The 18,574-nt window shown below is 36.3% G+C and overlaps 1 protein-coding gene across 1 annotated transcript in view; it reads left to right on the top strand.

Annotated features, from left to right (window-relative positions):
• The window catches only part of LOC112973035 (threonylcarbamoyladenosine tRNA methylthiotransferase-like), a gene marked incomplete at its 5' end in the record, with an annotated part of 322,440 nt that overhangs the window by 286,020 nt on the left and 17,846 nt on the right, over window positions 1–18,574 (top strand). The window contains 2 exons of the mRNA XM_026080384.1: window positions 6,559–6,642; window positions 9,035–9,199. Of these exons, the coding sequence (XP_025936169.1) occupies window positions 6,559–6,642; window positions 9,035–9,199 (249 nt within the window). The remainder of the gene's footprint in view (window positions 1–6,558; window positions 6,643–9,034; window positions 9,200–18,574) is intronic.

Here is an 18,574-nt window from a genome sequence, read left to right on the forward strand (position 1 = left end):
CAGAAAGGTAGTATGACAGAGTTGTCAACACTGTACTTTTATTACCCCTTTTCTAGATAAGTGGAGCAATGAAAAGGAGAGAGAGAGAGAAAAGCAAAACATAAACTTACAGAATTTAAAAGGAATCAGACATTTTGAGGACCAGTTCTCGTTTTTAGGTCACCGCTCACATCTCTGAATATAATTTTCCTCTGAGCTGCATGGCACGGCTTGTATGTGCTTGAAGAAGCTACATTTTCACAGTGGGGGACGAAATCAGACCGAAGCAGTGAAATGCAGGTGCACAGTAATAGAAAGGATCTATTTACCCTGAAGCGTGAGCAATGGGCCAAGAAAGCAGAAGCAGTCTTCCTCCGTCCCTCGCTTCCTTCTCCCCTTGCTTTTCCCCTCCTCCATTGATGTGCCAACAAATTCGTAAGGGGACCAAATAGTTGCTGTTTTAATGAGATGCATTGCCCACTTGCTGAAGGATGGAGGCACCTTTTTTTTGTTACAATGATTATTTACTATTAGAGCTGGCTGTCTTTAATTTTTACCTAATCCTTCCAACTAGCACAGCCCCAAGCCAGGCTGGCAAAGGGTTGAAAGAGTTTATCTTGTGGGCATCTGTTGCCTGTGTCCATTCTGAATTTTTGAATGATGCTGTGGAAAGAGCAGTATGTCTGAAGCTTGTGTTAAAAAAATAATAATAACAAAAAAGCCAATTTGTTTAGATACTATAAATCATACATTTCATGTAATTCTTTTAAAATAAAATTCCTGCAGCTTTGCTCAAAGATGGACAGTTTAATAATGGTGATTTGAAAGAGTCAGCTGTATTGGTTAACAGTGAAGTGAGATACCTTGACGAATACTGGGTGCTTTTTGCTTGGGATTCTGGAGTTCCCTAATAAAAGCTAAGTACTTTTGTACTGAAGATTGTCCATCGCTGTTTCCAGGATTGCAAAAAATCTGAACGATTTAAGTAAGGGAAAATCATTGATTCATAGCAAGTGTGAAATAACAAAGTATAGCCACATTGGACTTAAGTGCACAAAGGTCTGGTTCGTATGGTGAGACCAGTAAAATTCACTATCTTTTAACAGTTTCATTTGTAATTCATACCTAGCTCTGTGATCTGTGTAAGAGATGTAGAACTTTGTTTTCCTCACTAATTAGCGTCACTTTAGTACTGAAGCAGCATTGCCTAGAAGTCAGTATTTGGGAAGGGGAAGCAGGAATATATGAAATCCATGTGGCAAATTCCACCACTTACCCTGCACTACTGAAAGGTTCGGGCTCTCTGTTTCTTTCCTCCAGTGTAAAATGCACCAGACTCATGTTGTAAAGATTAATCTGATAGATGCTTGCATGATGTAAAAGCTGCAGGACCCTAAATATTAATATTCTGTTATTGCACTTCTTTACAGGACTATATACAAAATATGACATAGAAAGCAATAAAAGGAGAAACCTACCTATTCAGAATTGGGCAGCCATAGTAGCATAAGCCCTAGTAAAATACAAGTCATCTATGCTGTATTGTACAAAAGTATTTTTATTGTGGCATAAAAATTGCCATGCTAAGTTGTTGAAAAGTTTAAAATTTATTGCTTTCAAATCTCCACATTTAAAACACTAACCAGTCTGTAGAGAAAATCTGAGACAGGTTCATTCAGAGCCTCTAGTACTACCTTCAAAAAGGGGAGGTGTACACCCTAAATGTTGGAGGAGCAGTGTTGAATAGCAAAAAAAAAAGCAGTACCAAAGACAGTTTGGAAAGAGTGGAAATTGATGTTTCTGGCCTCATCAACTTGAGACTATGTGATAAGTTTCTGCAAACTGCCTTTTTTACAGAGGGGTTGCGGCACACCCAGCCTTCTCTATTAGATGGAGAAATGTCTAAATAGAAGGCTTAAAGAATGCTTAATTATGATTTTGATAAATTTGGTCTCTAACTGCTTAAGAATTATTGCGAATTTCATAAAAAGTAGGTCCAGCAATTGTTCTCAACAAGGCTATAAGGAAGGGTACATCACCTGCATGATTAATAAAAATTTGTATTACTTATAACACCACTGAAAAAACAGAAGAAAAGCATATTAGAATTGCTGTAGAATGAGGGCTTTTTAAATTACTTTTGCTTAAACTTTGTTATACTTAGTAAAGGCTAAAGTATGCATGTTTATCAGAAATATTCTGTATATCAGAATAATCTGCTAAAACATACACACACAAATTGTGGCAATATGTATTTTCTATTACCTGCTTTATGATGTATTTAAATAACAAAGAAAGGAAACTAGTTTTCCATGTGGCTTCAAAGCCACATGTAGCTACTAAATATGCTCCATAATCTTTGGGGTCAGAATCCAAGCCACCCTCCATCAATACTGATCACTCATTGATTCAGCCTGAAAGGAGACTTTGGCTACAGTTTCTAAATCAGTGAAGATGGCTTTGTGTGCGTTATGCCTTTTTTTATGAGAGAAGTATAGAAATACAGCAGTTATTAAAAAAAAAAATTTAACCAAAGAAAGAGTCTTTTAAAAACAAAACTAAAAAAATTAGAGACAAGAATAATATATAAACAGTGAGAAAAATCATGTATAACATGCTTTGGCTGTAATAAGTGATGAGTCAAGCTTGAACAGTTATAATTCTCATTAACTAAAAAAAGATTATGAGTATATGTTATCTGAATATAATTACAGTAGGCCACTGTTGACATTACATAGCTGTATTCAGTCAAAACATGCAAATAGGGGTCAGTCTTTTGCACCTGTAGTACTGTAGAATTTAAAATCAACCTGGTGTTATACATGATTCAGTCAGCTTTGGTTTTAAAAAAAAAAAGGAAGAAAAGCTAAAAAAGCAAACCTAATTTGACTGAAGTCCAGAAAGATGTTTGACATTTCTTAGTATTTATTAATTTTAGAAATCTAGCCAGCTGGAAAAAATTGCATTTTATGATGCTCAGTTAAGGAAAATCTGAGTTATAGAATTATCATATCAGAATTTCCTGTAGGATAAACAAAAATGAAACACAAGTTCGTAAATGATTTGGTTACAAATTAGGAGATTTACAAGCTACCTGGCAAGTGCTGCAGTGTAGGAGGTGATAGGACTAGCAGTGCTTGTTGTGTTATTTTCAGTGAAAACAAATTCTTTTTGTGTAAACAATGCAACCAGTTTGTCTTGGGGTGGGAAAGGTTGCCAGGCAAGTCTTTCACTGCCGTTCGTTATTATTTTCATGCCGTCCTCCAGAAAGAAGGAAATGCTGCTTCTAAAGGAGCTTTTCTAAAGCGAAGATGTCAGCACTTTGTTCCGTTCTAAATGCTTTGTTGGAATTGCCATTCCCTGAGCTTCAGAACTCATGCATACCTGTGGAAGCAGATGAAAGAATAGGAATAAAAATAAGATACTGAATTACTTCTGCTGGTACATGCCTGAAAAAAATCATCGAAGGTTATTATAATTATGACTGTTATTAGATATTGTGTCTAATTTCTGCATATTTAAATTCTTTCTGAGAGAGGTGAAACTTAGGCACTTACAGATCCCAGGGGAATAATTGCAGGAATGATGACATATATTCCACTTCTTGAACAAATTTCAATACCAAAGCTGCATTCTGCGTACTTACATTTCTTCTTAATTATACTCAGATGCAGGATAGATAGTCATTTTCTGTCTTACAAATGTATGTAGCCAATTAGTGTTGTAGATCATGAATACCCAGTGGCCTCACTCATTAGTTAGAACTTTCCTTTTCTGTCGTTATGGTAAAAGAGTCCGCAAATATCTGAATACTGTCTTTCTCCGTGAGGTCAGCCTTGGCCAATGTTACAAACCCAGTAACTTGAGCAAATGAACAACGTCAGGTTACCTGCGTTCATCATAGTAGGCAGTATTGTTTTCTTGTGAGTGGGTGTGTGTATGTGTTGTAAACGGGAATAGGCTGTTCTGCTCCTTCGTACTTCTTGCACTTGATCTTAGTGCCCCAAGCTTGCTGCTATGTGGTGAATTCATTCCTCCTGATTTCTGCCAGTTCCCAAGAAATTCTGAGCACAAAAGTTCTCTGTGGAGCCTGTTGGGACATAGAGACCCATCTATGCTCCTGGCACTCATGGAAGCAGAGATCAGAAAAATTGGCAATGTGCATCTGAAGAGACCACTGCATGTATCAAATGATCAAACACAGGTATTCTTTTCTTCTTCCCTTTGAATTTTTTTCTTTTTTTTTTGCATAACATACTTGCCACTGTCATCTGAAAGTATGAAGATAACACGTGTAGCTTGGAATATCTCACAGGTGGGATTCATAGAGAGGATGGAGGCAGAAGGGAGAATATTATGACCAGAGAGAACCAGGGAACCGCAAGACAACTGTGGACAACTTACAGACCTAGTATTGCTTTCCACTGGTTTTGTTAAGTTACGATATCGATAAATAATGTGAGACATGACTGGCTGGTTGGTTTTGGTGGTTTTCAATACTAGACAGTGGTAGTGTGTTTCCCCAAGGCTGAGTATTGCTGAACTAACATTTCCTCCTCCTCTTTTTCACAACATTGCACGACATCTCAGACTTCCTGTTGTAGCACTATAATGCCATACTGGGTTGTGATTTTAAAAGCTATGGCCTGAAATATCACAGAAAAAACAAAGCCTCTCCATTCAGGGGAAATGTTCCCTGTAATCTTATTACCGGCGTAGTTATTTCCAGTACCCTCTTGACATGCATTTGCAAAACTCCTCTGGGGATTTGAACTGAATACCTGTTTCTTGAAAGAAAAAATTACCTTAGCATTTAGGAGAATGGTAAATGGTTACACTGGATTTAGATTACTAAAACCTGAATATATGGTATGTGTTATTTGTAATTACAGACTTCCCAGAGAAACATTGATATATATTTTAAATATGCTATAAACAGCTCTTAAACACCTTTTAGAAGTGCACAAAAATATATATATCTTTTCTGCTGTGAGGATTCTGTCACTAGGTCTGTGACTCAGGGCTTGTGCCCCTTCTGCTGTGTACCCCACAGTTGTGGTCCCAGGGAATATACTGTAACTGCAGTTTGGGAGAGAACCTGGGTGCTCACCATGCCCCCCATTCTCCAGGGTTTTCTTTGGGAAGATCCCAGGTGTGTGGATAGGGAGGGGAGGTATGAGGTGTTCCACATGATATCACTGTCTTAATTTCTACCTGTTTTTCCTTTTGTCATTAATTGTCAGAGAAAATCGTAAAAAACTTWTATGTTACTTTTACTGCTTGTTCGTTGAAGACTCAAGACATCATTATCTAATCTGCATCTTCTTGCTAGCTCACAAGGACTTTATGATAGAGGCCTCAAATCTTCTGCATAACAGCCACCACTAGGATGTGGAGGAAGTCTTTCCATGAGGGGCCTTGACTTCAATTTTTGCTCATTGATATCGAAAGTTTAGAGTAAAATATGAAAACATGTTGTTGATTCTTGAAATAGTGACAGTAATAAAAGCAGGAAGTCAATTTAGCTTGCTAGACAGTTGTAATTTGAAGAATACATTTTCAAATAGCTTGGAAAAAATCCAGGGTACGTTTAGATGAAGCAACTGGAGATGAGCTCAGAGTGAAAATATGAGCTAAATATCCCTTCAAGCTTTACAGAAATCCAGAGCTAAGCTTCATTATACAGCTCAGTAATGGATGAAATAAAAGGTGTTGTGCAGATGATTTTGAACTTTGCAGAGAGCCAGATCCTGATTTATACCTACATGGCAACTAACTGGAACTGGTTTTCCATGTGATCTTTCATTTGACAGAATTGTAAAATACAATTGATGCCTTCTTTGAACTGTGTTACTGTATGTAGAAGTTGTGACATATAAATAATATACTGTAGCTTAATATTATTGTGTCTGTGAGCTGTTAAAAAGTTACTTCTTCACTGAGTCTTTTTAATATACAATGGAAATTTCTGTGTTGATTGTGCTATCATGGATATTAATGTGATGTCATGAGTACATACAGCCTAGTGATATCGCTAAGACGGGATAAAAAGATGCCCTATCATAGTACATAGTAATTGTGTCTTTAGGAAAAAAAAGCTCAAGTGGATTAGCTTGATGGTGTCTAGGAGTTCTGCAGTGTTACAGTGACCTGCTTCGTGTTGTTTTATTTGTCATGTGTGTGGGATTTTTTTTTTAAACCTATACTATGACTTGTTGCAGAATTTGATGCTGAAGGGGATATTTTTGATTAACTAGATGAAGCAGTGATGGATCACATGCACATCTAACATTTTTATTTCTGTTATTGTGTTAATAAAAATCAGTTTACAGGTCTGAACTGGCTTTCCATGTTAAGCCAATACAGTACTGCAGTTCTAACCCTTAATCGTGATCTCTCATCCTGTCAATTTTAGACAGAATTAAGGCTTTCTCCACCCCGCTTCCTTGCTGACACTGAATTTCCTAAGAGAATTTGTTTACTTCTGCTAAGTGTGTTTGTTTACGGTTGCAGTTCTCTTAAGAATGTGATTTGTGGGTTTTGTTTTCTCAGTCATCTCTCTTATCTTGTATTTTCCAGATTGGTGAGAGGCAGAGGGTTCTCGTAACAGAAGAATCCTTTGATTCCAATTACTATGTCGCTCACAATCGGTTCTATGAGCAGGTACTGTAAAATAAACAAAATAACATCTTTTTGCTCTATCTTTGCTTTCTGATAATCTCAGCAACACAGCGTGCCACAGTGCAAAGACAAGTAGAGAGAAAAAAGCACCCTTTCCAGGAAAGGTGTGACCATCTGGACTTATTTGTGAGAAATTTTGTGCCTTTCTGGGTTGTAAATTTCAAAATATTGAGTTGTAAATATAATTTACCTGAAACATGTTAAGAAATATGCAGTAACTCTTTGGATATATAGCATGAGGAGGATACATGTGGCTTTTAGTTCAAATGCAAAATCTCACAAATGAGAACATTATTCAGATGGTTTAAAAAGCTGTTCATTATTGCAGAAATTTTAATTTGTGAAGTCTCAGAAACATTGTTTTCTTAATAGTTTAATCTTGATAATTTCCATACATCTTTCAGAAAATCCTTTCAGGCAATGCAATTTGCCAAAAATTTAATTTCAAACAATGGGAAAGGTCAGAAAAGATCTTGGTGGAAAAGAAAGGCTTCTCTTGTTTAGATTAATGCTTCAGTCCGATATGTTGTATTTCCTCCTAAGTACTTTCTATAAATGATTCTTTTCACGCAGAAACATAATCTTTATGAGCTAGGATGGAAGTACAGGATCTATTTCACAAAACCATTATTTTTACTCAAAAGCAGATGATTTGCTGAAAGCCAATAAAACTAGCTTCTCTGAATCATCTGTATTTCATTCTGGTTTTGCAATTGGCTTGTTCTTCATTTTCTTGCCCTGAGCTGCCTACAGTTGACTCTGGTTTTGCTATGTTTAGTTATTCAGTTGTCCCATCATGATAGGCTGCTGATAATGACTCTGCTTGTATAGTCAAAAAACAGTACTTTATTTTACTCCCATATTATGTTAAAGCGTTTATTTAATTTTTTTTGCTTAGTGTTAAGTAATATTACTGCTTTTGAAATACCTGTTTCTTTTGGAAATCTAGTTCACTAATTACTTGTTTCCTCTGTTTAAGTCTTGTATATCACTGTTTCTTGCTTTTGTAGTTTATCGTTCAGATTTGAAGAACATGGTTTACCATATAGCAATTAAAAAGAATTTGCTTGGGGCTTTTTGGTGTTAATGGTTGTTTCATGAAACTCTCTTTCATTAAACAAAAGGCAGTATGTGATAAAGTGTTGATATTTCATGATGTATTTCTGTAGCACCTAATACAGCTCCTGACTGGGACTGGTAAAGACTACACTAGATACAAATAACAACTTTGGTGGGAATTTTAGATTTTGTGATGGAAAAAATACTTTCCACTATCAAAATGCTTATCTTTTCCATAAATCCTATAAGTGACATGTTTGACAAGGGTAATATCCTACTGCTCACCCAGGTAAGCACAAGACTGGGTGCTAAGTGACTGACTTTAATATTAGTAAATGTAATGACAGTAGATTTAAAACCACTCTTGAGTGACTAAATATTGTATTATACTTTAGAAACTGAAGTTCGAAGTCCTGATGTCATGTTCTGTTAACTCAATATTCTCTCTTCACTGAAGCTTTTCTGTATTTAAAAGGTTTTCCAGTAAAGCCATACCAGTAGAGCTACATTGGCAGACTTCCTGGCAGAAATGCAACTTAAATTTGTCAGAGGTTTTGGTGATATAGTTTAAACTAGTTCATTGAACAGAGCAGTCTACACTGACCAAAGAATACTTTGTCAGATCAACAGTCGAGATTGGGGGTTTTCTTGACAAAACTTAATTTCTTAGTAGTATGGCTTTTTTTTTCCCCCCTAACAAATGCTTATATCACAAAAATGTTTGAATGTGGGCTGAACCTGACTGCTTGGTTGTTTACAGTACCTCCCAGATATTTTCACTTAATTTCTGTCTTCTTCTGAAGTAGTAATCATTTATCTGCATCTGTGTCCCTGGGGATTTATATTTAATACTGTTACTGACATTTCAAATATGGGGATACCAAGATTTACAGAGATCGCAGGCCTAGTGATAGTTAATTACCTAATTTCCCTAATTTAAATTTGCCCAAAGAGATCTATATGGAAAGAACTGTGATCTAGTTGCACTGTAATCCTAACTCAGCATTAGGATCATGGCTTTATGTTTGCCACTTAGTTCCAGTTAGCCTCAGATTTCTCATCTCTAAAAGCCCAAGATGTCTCCTTGTCTTAAAAGATTGTTAGGAAGCTCAGCAGAAGCCTAGAATCTGGAAACTCCTACAGTTATGACCACCTTGAGACTTCAGGAAAAAACTGTTGAAGTTCTTCGTGATGATTTCCTCCAAGTGGGACACCTAACACCTGCTATAGGTGAAACTGGAGAGCCACTGGTTTGCTGGAGACACTGATGTCTTCTATGATATTCAGTAACTATGTCTTTGTCTTTATTTGAAAGGTTCTCGTGCCAAAGGATCCTCTGTTAATGGGTAAGATGGTAGAAGTGAATATTTATGAAGCTGGTAAACATTTTATGAAGGGGCAACCAGTGTCAGATGCCAGAGTTTACACTGCGTCCATCACCAGACCATTAGCAAAAGGAGAAGTTTCTGGTTTAACAGAGGTGAGTAAAAGACATTTTCTGCTTTAATACACTAGTAGAAGAGCAGCTGTTCAAGCATAATGATTCCAGGCTATGTATCTGTTATCATTTTATAGTTTTCCTTTCATGTGTGCATGAAACTTTAATCTTTTCTGACAGACTGAAATCTGAATTTAAAGGGGTTTTTTTGTTTGTTTTTTGTTTTGGGGGGGGGCTTTTTTTTTTTTTTTTTTTTTTTTTTGCTGATGCCTGTAGCTGTACTTTGCTGACTGTAAAGGCAATAATTAGCTTGTTTCTTGTTCCAGGTGTGAGATCCGGAAAGAACTTATTAGAAGGGAAAAGATTTAAAAGATTTAACACCAGAAATCATATCATTCAATGTATTTCAGCCCTAGTTTAGTGTAAGGATGAATCTGTTTGCTTGTTTTCTTTTACAAAGCTGTTTTAAAAAATATTCATTGATTGCATGTCTGTTAAGACAGTTCAAAATTGGGTCCAGAGGTTCAAAATTCATTGATGGGTAGATGTATTGAATATTTTCAGTATATTTTGATAGAAGATCAACATCTGATTTAGTCATGTAAAGAAAAAGAAACTCCTTTTAAAAGGTATCTGATCCTTATTTTACACCTCAGTAGATATGGCTGTTAGCCAAGTATTCTCATACATTTCATGGAGCTCTAGTTGTAAAAACTGATGGAGTGTGTAATGAAAATGCATATCACATTTCTAAGCATCATTTGATGTCCTTTCTCCAGTACTGTTGTTAGGAGCTCCAAAAATACATAGCAATAATTTAGCACATAGAAGAAAGATAACTGACAGTTTATAAGTCACCTTGCTTTTTTTACAGCAAATTGTTGACAAGTATTAAAAAAAAATCTTTGTTAAAGTTATAGGTGGTCATAYTGAAAATAAATAATTAATGTGTAACTTATGGGACTAGTGTTAAAGTTAAGCTATTTGGTATCTTGAATAAGACTGGCTATGGAAACACAGAGCAACAATAATGCACCTACAGTAATGTGTCTGGCAGATCATGAAACGTAAGCAACAACACATTGCTAAACTCGGCTTTGAAGAGTGTCTGTGTGTATGTGTATATTTGCCTGATAAGGGACTGTAAGAGGAAAAAACAGCCAARAACCTTAAATTGCCTGATTGGACTTTGTAGCTATTTAAACACAGCTGCTTTTTTCATCAGAACATTTTTTTTAATAATCCACTGGAACAGAACCAAGTCTGTCATTGAACGGAGTACGTGCTGCCAGAAGCTTGTAGCATGGGAACGAGCAAGCAGAAAGCTGACTGAAATTTTGCATGTTAAAAATGAGAGATAAAATGATGACCAAGATGACTGATTATTTCCATAAGAAAATACAGAGATGCATGTAAGCTGTAGAATTCTGCTCCTGCCCTTTCACTAGATGTAACCAACCATCGGGAATGCCCAAATAAAAGGGTATAGCAAGGGAATGATATGGCAAATTGCTTTTCAGAATTTCAGGGGCTGCCGATACTCCTTCTAGGGAGTATCTTATTTATGTTTTGTCCACTGGACATGTTAGGAACTTTCATTTTCTGGAAAAAAACTACAGTCTCAACAGTTCAGTAAATGGAACGTCTTCTATATTATGAAGCTACAACTAAATGCTTTTAATCATGGTCAGTCACTGTACAATGCATGTAACATGAACTGCAGTTGTTAGTGGGAGGTTCCTCCTGACAAATGATATGTAGGTGGCAAATCGGGAACTTAAAGGTATTTATGTGCCTGGGAAAAAACTGTGGCATTTTGTCACAAAAGTCACTATTGATTTTACCTGAGTGAAAGATGCTCTTTCTGTTGTTTTTTATGATTGGAGCTCTGGGAGATGTTTCCTGCTAGATGAGCTTGAGACATCTAATTCCGAGCTAAAATGTTTGTGCACAAGTTTCATGTTAAAACCATGGTGGGTGACTCCATTTCAAGTAAAGATAGGGACAGGGACGACACATCATATGCCCCTTTATATAGCTTGTTATGTGCACACTTGGCGGGTTGCAGGGGAAGAAGAATGAAACAACTTAGAGCRTGTGAATTTAGATACTGCCACCAAAGTCCCAAAGATCTTGGATCTTCAACAAGATCTCAGGGCGCTCCAAGTGTTTTTTAAAAGGGCAGCATACAGAACTAAAACCTTTGATTAGCTTTTYTGTTGAGTCAAGCTATCTAACTATAGAGTGCAGAGGAGGAAGAGTTACCTAAAACAGCATACAAAAGCAAGAAATGAAAGCATGTGGCCTTCACTCTCTCCTTCCCACTTTACACACAAATGAGCAAGAATCAGGGCCTAATTTACATTCCAAGTATTAAAATAGTGGGTAGCCGACTGCCAGCTGGTTCTTCTAAGACGAGACACATTTCTGTTGTGCAGCATGGCTGTCCTCTCAGCAGAAACTCTTTTAGGCACCAACCAGCACCTGCAGCGGACATGCTATCCATTGCACCCAGGGAGTGCTGGACCGCTGGTCTCACCCTGCATGCTACAAATTCCTCTTAACTTCTTTGTATTTGGTGTTCCCTGATGAGAGCTAGTTCAAAGAAGCATGTGAATTTAAACTGAGACTGAGGTAATCTAGAGCAAAGCATGTGATAATGGGCTGCACTGCAGTAAAACATTTCTGTGCTTCAGTCCACTCCCAGTCAACAAGGCACATAGCTCTTTCCTAATGACTATGTACGTTGCTGGGGCTGTAGCGCGCACCTTACAGTTCAGCATATACATAAGTGCTATGAGGAAAAGAGATAGAGTGCTGAATTAGGGCTGTAATGTGGTTTTAGACAGTCTGCAGCAGTTAAAAAGATGCTATGTCTGTGTATCCTAGGCATCACTTGCTATTATTATCAGTACTTTCATTAACTTGCCCAGGAGTCATTAAAAGATGTGTTTCAAAATAAGTCACAAGTGTACTTCTCTCTGAGGAATTTTCATGGGAAGAATGAAATCTTCCAAAACTTTACAGTTTTAAATGAAATTAATCATATGATTAAAAAAATAAAGTTTTAAAAACTGAAAACACCATAATATGAAGCTGTCAAAGCAAGTCACAAAACCACTCTAAGAAAGAAAGAAACTTATATAAATGTTGTGATGAGGAACACCTCAGAAGGATCAGAGTTTATCTGACTTTCTGAAATTGTGTATTTTCCCTCCCACCTGCTACATGTCCCTTGGTAACTTTTTCTAACCAGTTCTTTGAAAGCACCAAAGTCATACGGTGTGTCTGAAGGGAAAATTGTAGTTTTTCTTATCCTTTTTTGACTCTGTGGCTGGGGTAGCAAATTGGCCCCAAGAAATAGGATAAATTGGTCACCAGCTGGAATCAACACATTGGATTGGAAAAAAAAAGAATGCAGAATGTCACACAAAGAATCATTAAATATTTTACAAATTCCATAAAACATTCATGCATTCTATATCTGTGCCAAAGCAGAAGCAAATATTGATAAAATTATTTCAAAAATTTTTCTACCTTGTCCTTTTATCATACTTTTTCAATATATGAAGACCACACCTAATGTACATACATTAATGCCTATTAATTTCCTTGTAGTTACTATATTATCCAAGAAAAAGAGCATAAGTAAGTAGACAGGCTTAGAAAAAGGTCCTGGAATGCTATAAAATCAGGCTCTGTGGCAGAATCCAAAAACTGCAACAGGAAGGGAGGAGGAATGTTTGAATCAGTGGCTCAGCTTAAAAAGCAGGCAAAATGATCAGACTTACTGATTGCAGTGGACATACTATGTATTAAAATGCTAAGCACAGCTGTTTACCAGGATTAACTTTTTACTTCAACATGAATTTTTGATAGAAGCCACTCAAAAGTGAACCATGTCTTACATTGCACAATTTTCCAGGAGGATTAGTTTTTTGGGCAAATACATTTAGAAGTTTCAGTCAACTCAGAAATTTCAATCTGCTGTATTTAGATTTCTTTGGGTTTAAAATGTGCAGTTGCTGATTCAGCAATAGAACAATGTTTAGAGGGTGTAAAGCAAGATTGGACATTTACACTTTGTCATGTCAGGTTTAGGTGAAAACTGAAATCAATAAAACATGAGCCCATGCGTAAGGGTGTTTCTGTATTTAGTTCTAGTGAATCTAACAGAATTTGGGCTGGGCGTTATTGACAGTGTTGACAGACATTAAGTGTTGACAGACATTAAGTGTTGACAGACATTAAAAATGGTCATTCCGACAAAACAAATGCATCGTGAATTAGTACCTGCAATTAAAAATAACAGTAAATAAATATCTCAAGCCTTTGATTAAGAGTTAGTTCTACTAAGATGCTCAGAAAACAAAGATACAATGTCAATGCTGCAGATATAATATCCTTTCATGGAGATAGGCTAGGATTTGACAAAGCATTAAGGAGCTACTTAAGCATTTTAAGATTCAGTAAAGCATTTTAGCATGTCTGCTATGTCCTGAAATGCTTAGGTAAACTAGTTCTTGAAATTTTGGAGGTGGGTGTGCAATGCACAGAGTACTGAATTCATTATAACTGCATAATAAATATTTTTGAAAATATCAACACTATATGTCAGTGGTCTGAATGTAATTTAATTTTAAAATAACATTTTGTTTATTTTTATTAGTTTTATTTGGCCTTATGTAGGGATCTTTAGAATTTCTCAGCAGCAAAATGTAAAATACCTAATAAATATGTCCTCTCACAGAAGTGATTACCCAAACCTAATCATTCAAAGAAAGTAGCATGATCTGTTGTTAGAAACTGAAATAGAGTAAAATAAGAAGTAAAATAATTATATTGCAAGATGAGAAATGTATAAAGAAGAGACTAAGGACTGAGGGAAAAAAATAAAAGGCTGGCTAGCTGCCAAAATTGTAATGCATTGCCAAAATCAAAGCTCTATAAGCCTGGGAGCCTTTGGTGGGAAATTTTAATCAGATAGAAAACTCAGGCAACAAAAAATCATTTTAACTGGTTATTTAATTATATGTTCATGCTTATTTTATGTTTATAATTCCTATTTCCTTAATACATCTATGACTGGCTTTCTTTTGAAACAAATATAGGCACATCTTTCTCTCAATTACCTCTTTTCAACTGTTTTCTGTGGTATACTCCATGTTAACATTTTCTGCCTGAACTAGTACTGCTGGCAGTCCCCATTTGCAGTATCTCTCCTCTTGTGATTCTGGGATCTTGGTCCACATATAGACTCCCTGGCCATAGGAATATGCATAGTTAGCCCATTAGGGTGGTTCACATTGTTGGGATCCTAAGAGGAAATGAAGAGTGAGCCACTGATTTTCAGGTAGCAAGCATTATTGTTGCTTTTTCTCTCCATTCTTCCTTCTTTTTTTTTTTCCTCCAGTAGGTTCTTGTAGCATTGTACTTCTGGATACTCCTGAAGACTCTTGATATTCCCAGTCTCCCAGTTAGCTGCAAGTATTTTCTAGTTACATGAACAAAAGATGACCTCTAAACTTTACCCAGCCTTTTTTCTGATGTTAGGAAACAGGAAAGCTACATACATCAAACACTTCTTTATAGGCTGCTGGAAAGAAGAATCAACAAAGCATAGCTTAAAGGGAACTCTCTGATCTTAGGAAGAAAGAATGCTTCACTTGCAGGCAAAGTAAAATGGAGAAGGGAGAAGAACATATCTTCTGTTGGAACAGAAATGAAAGAAATCATAGCAGAATTAAGATCTCTGTATTGGAAACTTCCTTCAAGGACTTGGAAAGATATATGGAAGGTGTGTGTAGAACTGAAATAATTATTAAGCACAAACTTTAAATAAGCCAGTGTTTCAAAGTGGTTGAAGACTTGGATCCTGAACAAGAACTAGAGATTAATGATTTAGGAAAAAAAGATAATGAAGAAGCAAATTATGGATCAAAAATGTCATAGAGGTGCAAGGACAGGAATCTGTCATAATATTCTGGAAATGGGATTACAGAAGGTATGAGAAATGCTAATGAAAGATAGGAATTTACAAAGTAGAAAAAGGAAATAAAGTAAAATAAAACACACCATTTACCCCTGTTAGAATGCTACTTTGCCAAGCTTTTACATCACAATGTCCAAGAAGGGGCAGTTTGAGAAATACGTGGGGAATTTTCTATTTAAGTTAGTATGAAATAACATTTTCTATGTAAAATGGTAGTTTTTGAGGTGATACCGTATTTCATGAAAATATGGTGCAATATTTAGTGCTTTTGCATTATTTGATGTAGAAGCACATTTTTTGTTGGCTCAGTTGTTCTCTCTCCGTCTTTCTCCAAAGCAACTGATTGTAGTACAAGGCATGCAACTGGTTACTGCTTTTACRTGTATTAATCAGCTTTGTTCAAGGTGTTACTCTTGTTCCCTGCTGGTTGTAAATAGAGGTCATATAAGATGGTGTTAAATTCTTATTAATGAATCATTTTTCTCATGTTTTCTTCAGTTATTTCACTGAGGTCACTATAAAGTTAATGTAAGAAAAGGGAAATTTCCTTCTTAATGGTGGAGCCCAAAGCCATTTATGGTTGCTTTTAAAAAGGACCTTTAAAAGTGTTGCTTTTCCCTGAAAAAAATGACAAAAATTTGTAATGTGCTGTTCCTTATATATTGATTTTCATGTTCTACACATTATCTGTGTTATAAGTTGGCTCTATGTATTTGAGAATTTGAGTTGATTTGAGATTTTGTTCTACTTGAAAGCCCAGGATTACTCAGTCTAGGATCTGAAATTCAGGCAACATTCTTTCTTACTGGCAGAATGGAGTTTTCTTGCTGAGTTTAGGTAAGCGCTGGATTACATTGCCTGTGGTGGTTGTGGAACTGTTATCAATGCTGTTCTTTAAGAAAGTGCTTGGCAAATATCTGTGAGAAAAGCTTTAGATATAGGTTATCTGCTTTGAGCCTTGGGTATGGGCTAGGTGACCTCTCAAGTTTGTTTCCAGCCCTATTTTCTGTAGTTCTATGGATCTGATAATTTAGCCAGCAATTACCTGGATGACAAGCAAACTGAAATGAGGTACAGCTCACCAATCCAGAACAATTCCCTGCAGTGCATAGAGGGGTAAAATAAATACAGATGATTTAAGGCAGCAAAATAAGATGAATGCATCCAGTCCCAGCACAAGATGCCTTTACCAAGTAGTTTTGTTCTGCGGTCTTTGATTTATACGGGATGTAGTCTTTCTGCCCATCCCTTTGGTAGCGCTGAATTTCAGCTACAGTGATCAAATCTCAGCTGATTTTACAGGTTTTACGTAGTCATTTTTCAAACAATTGTGCTCTTAAGTCCATTTCAGGTAGAAAGATATGAACTCTAGTTTATTTACTTTCCATTTCCTCAAAGGACGTTATTTGGCTGAATGTCAGTGTCTAATCACTTTAAATTACATAATTATGCTAATCCTGTGCAGTGTTTGCAATAAATAGAAATAATAATGACTGTGATGATTCAACTGTAAATCATTTTCTGGAGACTGAGAGATTAAACAGAACAGTGTTCCACCCCTCCTGCCTCCAGAAGTAGAACTCCAAGTGCTAAACAGTTTTGCCATTTTTCTGTGTTATTTCTAATGCTTGACCTGCTCCTGCTACACTGTGACCTTACAGATGAAAACACAGGATCTGCTCTCCCTTAATACAGAGAAAAATTGGAAGTGCGTCTCCATGGTGATTTTAACAACTACCTGACACTCCCTGTAATATTCAGGAATTCTTTCTAAAATAGTTTTTTCTTTGTAATCTGAGTTTTAACCAGCAGATTCTTTGGAGAGGATCAAAAGGCATTTGTTTTTTACTAACACTTTACTGTTCAATATGGCATTTTATAAATTCACTAAGTGTCAATTGCTCTTCAGAAAGAAAAATAAAAATATAACAGCCACTAATTTTCTAAATCTCTCCTTTTGAAGGTCATTTATTTCCAACTGATCGCGCCAGCAAGTCAGTGTAGATTTGACTTCTATACCTCTCCAGTGGGGATTAATGCCAGGGTGAGACAAAGATAGATAGCTTGTATTGTTTAGTGATCCCTTTTCTTTTCATTACTACTCTTTAATCACCAGGGAAAGCTCATGTAGACAGTGTTGCTCTCTCCTATCCCTCCCTTTCTCTCCCTTCCCTTCCCTTCCCTGCAAGCAAACATACAATCAGAAGCACAGGACATTTATGTGTCTTCATTGCCTTAAGAAGGGGAATTATGGGATGCATGATTTTTCTACCTGGTTCTCCTCTATCAAAGCTGTAACCCTGGTTGTCGTTCTACATGAATACTTAAGTAGGGCAGCATGAAAAAGGCACATGGAGCTGTTGAGATGGAGCGGGTTTGGAAGGGTTATACAGCTTTCTCCATCACCAAACAAAAGATTAGAAGTAGATTCAAGTAAATTTGGTTGTATTCATACAAGTTATTGGAATGTTGAACTTCTGCCTTTTGAAACTGCATTTGTTGCCAGAACCGTTGAGTGAGCGCATTTATTAACTTTGAGATTGTTTTGAAAGCAAATGAAAATTATGGTCATGAGATTAAGCTACTTTTTAACTTAAAGCTGTTGGAAAAAGTGTATCTAACTTCAAAGAACTCAGCAAATCATGTTAAAGCAAGTTAGGATGTTCTTTAGTACTATTATGCCTTCAAAAAGTTTTATTAGATTCTCAGTTGATTCTTTTTATGATAAGCAGCATTTATTATGATATATATGAATGTATTTTGCCACTGACATTTTTCACTGTTACAAAGCTATTAAAATACTGTTGATCTGATCCTGTAATATTAGGATTAATTGTGAGTTGTAGTAGAATACTGAGATCCATTCATAATCATAGATTCTCCCACTCAGACTTTGATAGTATTTGTATATAGTGATTTATATTTATGTTTTGAATATTGTTGCCTGTAACATCAGAGTTGAGATTTTTTCGGGTGTCAATGGTAATAAGATAAAGAAAAAGGAAAAGTAGCCTTTTCAGTAGAAAAAAAAATGGATTTTTAAGCTGTAGCAGTTTTAGATAAAATTATTTTAAAATATGAATACAGTAATCCTCGGCATTTTGTTCACATTTATGTCTGCATATAAAAATTCAAAGGCAAATTTACAATGGCTGTATCTTTGATAACTAAAATCAAATTACAGTCGAATCACAGAATCACAGAATGGCTGAGGTTGGAAGGGATCTCTGGAGATCATCTAGTCCAACCCCCCTGCTCAAGCAGGGTCACCTAGAGCACATTGCACAGAATCACGTCCAGGCAGGTTTTGAATATCTCCAGAGAAGGAGACTCCACCACCTCTCGGGGCAACCTGTTCCAGTGCTCTGTCACCCTCACAGTGAAAAAGTTTTTCCTCATGTTCAGATGGAAGTGTCTGTGTTTCA

This window comes from Apteryx rowi, unplaced genomic scaffold (genome assembly GCF_003343035.1).
Source record: "Apteryx rowi isolate R43461 unplaced genomic scaffold, aptRow1 scaffold_518, whole genome shotgun sequence".
In the NCBI taxonomy this organism is placed as follows: domain Eukaryota; kingdom Metazoa; phylum Chordata; class Aves; order Apterygiformes; family Apterygidae; genus Apteryx; species Apteryx rowi.